Genomic DNA, 9582 nt, shown 5'->3' on the forward strand with positions numbered 1-9582 from the left:
CATAAATTTAAAAATAACTCTTAAGGGAAAAAAAAAAAAGAATGAATAGAATGTATAGAATTTATTTCTTCATTATACGCGAGTGGTATTGTGATCCGTAAATTGATTGTATTGAAAGTGAATCCATGATTCGATATCTTCTCTTCTACCATGAATTTGTTGATGCAGATGTATATGTAGATGTGAAGCTGCACAGTAACAAGGAAAATATCAGGTTATCTGAAGAAAGAATAAAAAATACAGAAATCAGAACTAAGTTAAAAAATAAATAAAACCATAAATATATTTGTTTTGTATTATTGTTGTATATTTAATGGACCAATATTAAATTTGGCATAACCCCCTTCTTTTTCAACAGGATAAGGATGAAAGTAGAGTAGACATAGGACATAAAATATGTTACTCAAATATTTTTCTAAAAATAAATAATATTATATATATCATTTTATGCACATATTTTTTTAAAATATCTTTTATCTTTAGTATTATAAGTAGTAATTAATAAAAATGAAAAAAGAAGGAAAAAAATATCTTTATACTATAAAAAAAATGTACAAGAGGAATATTCATGAAAAATAATATAAGCATCATTTATAAAAAAAAATGCATGAAATGGTTTTAGTGAAGGTGAAAACTTAGGTGCAGTCGACTTTATGTGAAGTTGATAATTGAGAGCTGTTAGATGATTTGACTGATTTGACTAAATTTTCATTGTACCTGACTTTTCACCTTTAATGAAACATCACCGTACCATATATATGTATGAAGAAGAAAAGATAGAATATGATAACAAGGAACAAAGGCTTACTTTAGAATATCTTTCCAGTAGGAATCAGATGTTTGATCATCCTGAAGGAGCATCTCTAAATCATCAAAGATTGTGCTGGAATTATTGGGTGATTGTGTTGTGGATGTTGGAGCTGTGTTGCAACAGCTACTATTATTATTATTCTCCATCTGGTTGAAGCTGCTGCAGGTTCCATCACTGACTACTGGAGAGGATGCTACTAATGCTGGCAACAATGGATTTTCTTCTTCATTTCCTTGTGATGAAATCTCTTGCGTGTTATTAACTGCACCACCACCGTGTTGATGAGAGAATAGGGCGGCAGGGTTGTTTGCATGTCCTTCACTTTTCAATCCAACAGCTTGGAGTGTGTTTGATTCATTGAGATATGAATTATCGAAGGAAGGATTATAATTAGGGTTACTATTCCCCATGTTAACAAATGTGTTGCTGTTCATAATTTGCAACAGATTTTGCAACAGATGTAGTTGGGATAATTGAGAAGTAACATCTCCTTGTAGAGCAATATTAGGGTTTCTCCCCCAAGTAGGAGTGTTCATATTCATCATAGGATTCCCTGAATTGGAGGACATGGCTGCTGCAAGCAAGTGTGTGAGATTGATGAGGTGATTGAAATCAGTCCTTGGCTTGTGTGTGTCTGGATCAATACCCATCTGCAGAAGCTTCTTCCTTATGTGAGTGTTCCAGAAATTCTTTATCTCATTATCAGTTCTTCCCGGAAGATGGCTTGCAATCTTTGACCACCTATAACAAACATAATTAATGAAATAATTCGATTAAAACCACTCATTCCAAAAGTTTAAAGAAAGGTGGAAACTCATGTGCAGTTGACTTCACGTGAAGTTGGTAATTGAAAACGGTTAGATTATTTGACTAAATTTTTATCTAACGGCTCTCAATTATCAACTTCATGTGAAATCAACTGCACATGAATTTTCACCTTAAAGAAATGAAATGAAAAAGAAGTATAAATGTGATATACAGACTTGTTTCCAAGAAGAGAATGAAGGTTGACGATGATCCTCTCCTCGTCTGGGGTGAATTTGCCTCTCTTGATATCGGGACGAAGGTAGTTAGCCCACCTGAGCCTGCAGCTCTTACCGCATCTGTTGAGACCAGCACGCTTTGAAAGTGATCTCCAACTTCCATGACCGTGTTTCTTTATGTAATCAATCAGCTTCTCATCTTCTTCTGCTGTCCATGGCCCTTTCTTTACATTATTACCGCTACTCTCATCACAGCATGGTGACCTTCCCATCGATTGATTTCAGATGTTACACAATAATGGTTATGATGTTTCAACTCCAAAAGAGAGATTAATTTTCTTGTTAGGAACACTAGTGTTGCTTTGAGCATTTCATGATATATGTGGTGCTTTTATATATAGTTGTCAACATTCAACCTGTAATGCCATTGCTTGCTTTTCATTTTTAAATTACATTTAATAAACAAACTAATGTTTTTATCCGTAATAATGATAGAAATATAGAATTTTTAAAACTACGTTAACTTTATTTTAACATTATAGATTATTATGACATAAAAATTTATATAATCAAATTATTTTTATAATAAACATGACATTAAATTACAAATGTCAATATTATCCTTATAAAAAAACACCACTATCACCATTTTTTTCCTGTCATCACTACCATTTCACTGCTGCAATTTATAACTATTAGACTAATTAAATAATTCAATAAAATAACATAATACAAGATCATAATGTGTATTAATCTAATATCACTTTACATCTTAAAAAAAACAAGACAAGAGTTCAAATAAATCAAATTTCCTTTTTTTAACAAACAAATTCCAAATAAATTGATAACAATCTCCAACAAGAAAAAGGAAGAAAGACAAGTTGCTAAACTAGCTGCATGTACAATGGAAACATCAATTCATGCTAGTATAGACATCAATGCACGATAGTATGTAGAGGAGGCTGCAGTGATTTTTGTTGCAGAGGCAACAATGGCAGAGAAGGGCGAAAAAGATATAGACAAAGATGAAGAAGGAGAGAGAGTTTGTTAATTTTAGAGAGAAAAATTTTATTTTAATTGTAACGAAAGAATATTTCGTGACATGTTAGTTTGTCAAATTAGTAATATAAATTATAAATTATATATAAGGTGAGAAAGGTAGATAAGAGGATATAATAATGGAGTTTATTAATTTTAGAGAGAAATATTTTTTTTAATTTAATGAGAGAGTGTCATGTGACATATTTTAGTTGTTAAATTAGTAATATAATATAGCTATTTAATTTTAATTTTAATTACAATTAAAGAATATTATATTATATATTTTGATTGTCAAATTTATAATTAATTATTGATAATAATATATAAAAAATGGATAAAAGAATCAGAGAAATAGAGAAATAGAAAAAGAAAAATAGAAAAAAATGGCCCTTTAATTTTAGAAAAAAATTTTATTTTAATTATAATAAAAAAATATGTGACATATTTTAATTAATTATAAAATTAATAATAATAAATAATAGATTAATAATCAAATGAAAACATGAAGGAAGCAACCTGCATGCTGGGAATTACTACTAGATTCATGGAAATTATATATATATATGGGTTGCTTATTAGTTTAATAAGGTCTAGGGCATGATATAAAATCTGTGCTTCTCATTATTTCTTTTTGTCACAAATATAATTATTTATTTATTTTTTTATTAGTTTAAATTTTTTAAAAAATTAATTGAACAACAGATAAATTAAAATATATGTTGAAATATAAATACATATTAAAAATAAATTAAACAACTTTTTAAATTTTGTTTTTCAGATTTTTCACCATCATTTTTTGTTCATGCATAATAAACAAAACTCAGATTTTTTAAGTGTGACCTATTTCAAGGCGCGACCTTCTTCTTTCTATGGATGAAATTTCTTCCGAAATTTAATTTCTTATTTGGATGATGCTTATTTGCCTAGGCTTGATGCATACATTTCATTCATTAATTACCCTAAACTATTAACTAGCAGCTAGCTAGGATGCTTCTGGTTTTGTTGTCATGGCTCTAACGCATATATAATTAATTTGAGTTGATGCTTCTCTCATCAATGTGGTCATTAACTTTGTCATTTTCTTCTTGTTTGCAAATTTCGATTTATATATTATCTGAAGACATGCATGGTTGTATGTAGCAGCCTGGCCCTGGCCTTTACCTGCTCATTGATCAATGTTCTCGGTGTCCTTTATTGTGGAGTTGATCACCTTTTTTCATTCAATTTCAAATACATGCCGTGTTTCTTTCACATAATTTGGTTGATTATGTGTTGTGGCTGGTCAAATAATTTGAATTACTAGTAAACTGTATTATTATTGGTGAAATGATAGTAATAACACATGTATGATTATATCTTTAATAAGTTTTTTTATATAAACTTTTATTTTAGATTTATATAAATTATTTTAAATATTTTTTTATTTGCTTATATTAAAAATTTTTTATTTTACTTAAAATCTACATTCTATAAGTTAAGGGTCAAACTTTACACATTTAAATTTTAGAAGTTTTAATATTATGTTATGCATGTCATGATATTATTTCTTTCAAAAATTTAAATTATAGAAAAAAAATACCTAAATAATTATATATCTCTAATAATTAAGAAATAGAAAGTGTACTAATGTAATTTGATAATAAGTTCAATTAAAGAGATTTTTCAGGTAATATCACTCATTTTTTAAATCTTTTATATTAAAATTTTAATTTTAAATCTTAAATCTTAATTAATCTTAAACCTTAAATTTTAAAAAATTAAAAAAATCATCTTAAAATAAAAAATTAATTAATATTAACTAATTAAAATTTAATTTTCTATCCTTATTAAAAAAAATAAATATCTTCCCTGAAAGATTTTGTACCTACTTTATTTGAATCTCCTAAGCCATTATAAAAAAATAAATATAGAAAATTAACTTTTAATTGATCATCCTAAGTTCAAACCAAGACTTCTGGTTAAGCGGATCAAAATACCTAGCTACTACTAAATATAAGATTATTAGCTAAACGGCATTTTAAGGCCATATGAATTAATTTGAGAGTTTAGTATCTATTAATCTATATGTAATTCTTTCAATTGCAAATATACCTTTAAATTACAAATATGAAAAACAATGGATGAACGTATTACCAACTAATTATAATAGGGTAAAAAGAAATTGTAAAATTTCATTAGAAAATAAAATATAAATTTAATTACTCTATTAGAGCTTATAATTTTATCAAATTTATAACCAAATATTTATAGATTAAAAAGCTTAGCTTGTAATTAAATTTTTTTATATGAGATCAATATTTTCAATCAAATTCTTATTATTTATTTTCTTTAACTAAACATAATTAGTAAATACATATTTAAAAAATTATTTAATATAAAAATATAATTAAAATATGTGAATACAAGAAATTTAACCGTTCCTAGGCAATTAATATTTGAAAAAGTATAAGTAGATAATAAAAATACTAATATTAAGGTTTAGGCAAATAATTTAAGAATGTAATGTATTTTTATTTTATTGGACCAATTTTAAAATTAATTGTTCACATTGTATAGCTAACAAATATTTATGCACTTAATCAAACACTAGTTTCAAGATGTGGTTGTTAAGAAAGTGGATATGCGATACATTACTGTTTGAAAGCTTTATAACAGATTAATACAACAAATTAACAACCGCAAAACGTCCTTTAACGCAGACATTAAGAACCTTAATTATAATGCACAATTGAAACCAAATTCAACATTACTTTAATGTGGAGCTTTATGTCGATCGTTGCAGAAATGAAACACGAGTAGATGTTTTGCAAAAATTTGGAAAATAATGGAAGTTGCAAGAAATTAAAACTTAGCTTCTGGTATATATGTTTGATTTGTAAAAGGAATCATTAAATATTTTTATAATATGAAAATAAGGGGAAAATAATCATAAATAATTGAATTATTGTCATGTATAATTAGTTAATATTTAATTTTAATTATTAAATATTGAGATTTAATTAATATAATTTTAAATGGATATATTTAAATTTAAATTTTATTTTATATTTATGTATCATTTTTAATCTACCATATAAATTTTCAAAATTTATATACCATTTGATCTTAGTTATAACCTGACTCAATTATACCCATAAATCAAAATTTGAATAAAATAAATAAAACGTATTAAATCAAAGGTAAGTGTATGCTTTTTTCTTTTAACAAATTTTTTAGTATAATATCAAATATCGTTCGAAAGCAGTCATCTTAAAATTAACAGCTTCGCAATATTAGGTCTATTGAGCAACTATCTATATCACAATAACTCTAGAAAAATATTCTCTCTATCATTTTATAATCATTCTAACTTGAGTGTTACAATGTCGTTCTAGAAAAGTCAACATATACTTCATTCAGTCTAAGGAAAGGCGAGTTTAGACATTAAATAAAGCGAGCTATATCTTTTGGGATTGACTGTCAGCTAGCGTATTGACTAAACATTTGACGCCCATCGTGGGATCCAAAGTTTTAAACTAGCTCCACTATTATCTCTTCTGTCCTATTTTTGCATCTTTTTTGCAGGTCACGACCTATGACAACATATCGAAACAACCCTCCTCCTCCCCTCACTCAAGTTGAGCTTTTGGTTATCAATGAGTCGTTGCAGGCAGAAATCCAATTCATGGCCAAGCTATTAAACCAGAAGCAAAACGGCCAACGTCACGAGAAGGAACAGAAAAATCCTGCCAACTTTAACGTTATCCCACATTTTCTTTTTTTTTTTCACTTGTTATTTCCTCTTTTCTTAGGACTTCAATCATGGTTGTGTTCGTGAGTAAATTTCACCTCCTCCTCCACTAACTCAAACCGAGTTATAACTTATGAACGTTGCACTATGAGTTAAGATTCAGATAATGGTCAATTTATTAGCTCAACAACAAGATGCAATGAAAGGCAAATAACTTCAACAAATTAAATTATTAAGTCATTTTTATCTCGATAAAAATTATGTATATGCATAATCTAATTTGCTCACATAAATTTTTAATGTCAAATTTTAATATATTATAACTTCTTATGAGGTATTTACTACTCTATATACTCGAATTGCTTCACATTATTTATGTATCTTATAATTTAATATATCAAAATCATCAATTAATCAATCCATTTAAAAACAAAATTGATTATTAATCAATTTAAGAAAAAAACTTGACTTTTTATCAATCCAAAAATAAATTCAGTTAGCAATTATCATTACTTGATGTATGGGTGATTGACTCATCCCTTCTATTTTCTTATTTTACAATAATTTATAAATATTTATTTTTAACACATTTTATTTATGTTACATTTTTATTATTCACTCAATATTCAATAATTAATTGCATTGAGTAAAAAATTTGACAATAAATTATTGTGGGTCGAAAAAATTCTCAAGATAATTGATCATTATATTATTGGGTCATACAATTAATTTTATCAACAAATATGTATTTTCAAACTTTTTAGTTCGCATCAATCAAATGCTATATGCATGCCATAAAAATTGTTCTCAAGCAAAAAAGTATCCCTCATATAATTATATTGATCGAATAACTTTTATCATTCAATTTTTTTTTGAACAAGTGTCGATATAATAATTGACTAAGTGTGGAGGCTACCACTCATTGCATAACCTACTTATAGATAGGCATAATTATCTCATTTTCTAAATTTTTTTATCCATCTTTATTTATTTATTTACTTATTTATTTGTTTATTTATTTCATCAGTTTGATCATTTATAATCTTTCAATATAACTTTTTCACTATAATATTTTTCTTGTTTCTTTCTTTTCAATCCAACAAGTTGAGCTACCTGGGGCTACTATTATTACTACAATTCCAATTTATAAGTTGAAAGCTCAATCTATCTTATTGAAAAATATTACAGGTTAAATTTGAGGATGGTGATCCATTAGCTATAACCCGACCCAATTATATCTATAAATAAAATTTTGAATAAAATAAATAAAACGTACTAAATCAAAGGTGCGTGTTTTTCCCTTTTAACGGATTTTTTTTTGTATAAGATCAAATATCATTCAGGAGCAATTATCACAAAATCAAGTTAACATTTTTTGCAATAATATTAGGCTCAATGAATAACGCCCAATAGCACAATAACTCTACAAATGTAAAACCTTAACTATACAAAGAGTATTCACCTGAATATCTTCTTTATCATCTTATACACATTCTAACTTGAACATTGGAATATTTTTGTAGATATCTTCGCCATTCTAGATAAGTCTACATATACTTCATCTAAAAAAAAGCGAATCCAAACATTAAACAGGGCGTGCTATACCTTTAGACCGGCTGTCTACATAGGAACACCACTGTTTCTATATTTATTTGTTTCCATTTTTGGACTGTTTCTATATGTTTTTGTTTAAATTCTTGGAAAGTTTGGTTACAGTGCATAAGGTCTATCAGCATGCACCATGCATTTATTAATGTATTGCGATTTCTAATATGCTTAGGTAGAATAATAATGCTCTAATGGAGGAACAGGTGACGCGTTTTCTTTATTCTTCTTATTCTAATTTTCTGAAAGTCACATGTTTGACAATTTATAGAATCTCAGTTTAACATGCTCAAGGTTTGATATGCTCTTCAAAGAGGGGTGTGACATCATATAACCACGATTTGTCAAATTGGAAACTGAAGATGGTGAATTATGCATTTATGCCGGCAAAGTTTCAACATCTTACCTCATTTAATTTACTTCCAATATATTTTTAAGGGCTATTTCCGCTGTTTGGATAACCCACCAACTAAATTAAATTAATTAATAGTAGTAATCATACTAATCAACAAAACATAAGTCAAGAGGTATGATAATATGCATGGACAGGAGCTAAAAAGAACTAAATATATATTATGCAGCATAGAATCTAACCAAACATTATAATGTGTATTTAATATGAGAAAGTATAGGAGTCAATAACCTAAACGTATAATATGTACAATGGAGGTTTAGGAAATATTAGAAATATGACCATTAGTATTACATTGTCTTGTCAGGTTACATTTTTGGGATGAGTGAGTTTATGATATGGTATTAAAGTTCTAGATCCAAAAAGTCAAGAATTCGATTCTTGGTGATCCGAATCGTTATTCTGGATAGTATGGGTAATATTTATTTTATTCATGAATCAAAAATTTAGTCTATTATATGCTTAGACCATTAACTCTCTAACACTACTCATTTAATATATATGAGTATGAAGCATTTTACCTAGCGAAACTGGTTTCGTCAAATAAGAGAAACAATCGAGTCTCCGCACGTCTCTTTCTAGTTTCTACTTATACACAATAAATCAAAGCAAAGTGTATAGGAGTCAAAAATAAAATAAAATAAAATAAAGCATGGGAAATTAGGTAGTAACGTGATCCCTCACGCATGAACACAAAGTTTGTCAAAAAAAGTTAATACAAGTCAAACTTGTTAATAACTTTAATATATACACATATATTCCCTTGGTACCGGTATATAATTTTGCAGTTATATTTTATGTATATTAAAATCAACCGTTAGAATAGAATATATATTAAAATATAAAATATATATTAAAAATAATTTAATTTATATATATATTTATTTATTTATAAATATATAATGATTGATTTAGAATATAAATAATATTTTTTAGTAATATTTTTTAAAAAAAATTAAACTTTACATGTTCTTTTTTAATTTTATCTTAAAATTATTTA

The 9582-nt window shown here is 26.9% G+C and overlaps 1 protein-coding gene across 1 annotated transcript; it reads right to left on the reverse strand.

The window, feature by feature from the left end:
- Positions 1-6: 6 nt before the first annotated feature.
- On the reverse strand, positions 7-2145 carry LOC107487051 (transcription factor MYB41-like). The gene is made up of 3 exons (XM_016107631.3): positions 1795-2145; positions 809-1552; positions 7-188 (listed from the first exon to the last, which is right to left on the reverse strand). Exons 1-3 carry the CDS (start codon positions 2064-2066, stop codon positions 146-148), a joined length of 1059 nt encoding a protein of 352 aa, XP_015963117.1. The 5' UTR covers positions 2067-2145; the 3' UTR covers positions 7-145.
- Positions 2146-9582: the final 7437 nt, after the last annotated feature.

The sequence above is a fragment of the Arachis duranensis genome, chromosome 5, assembly GCF_000817695.3.
Source record: "Arachis duranensis cultivar V14167 chromosome 5, aradu.V14167.gnm2.J7QH, whole genome shotgun sequence".
Classification (NCBI taxonomy): domain Eukaryota; kingdom Viridiplantae; phylum Streptophyta; class Magnoliopsida; order Fabales; family Fabaceae; genus Arachis; species Arachis duranensis.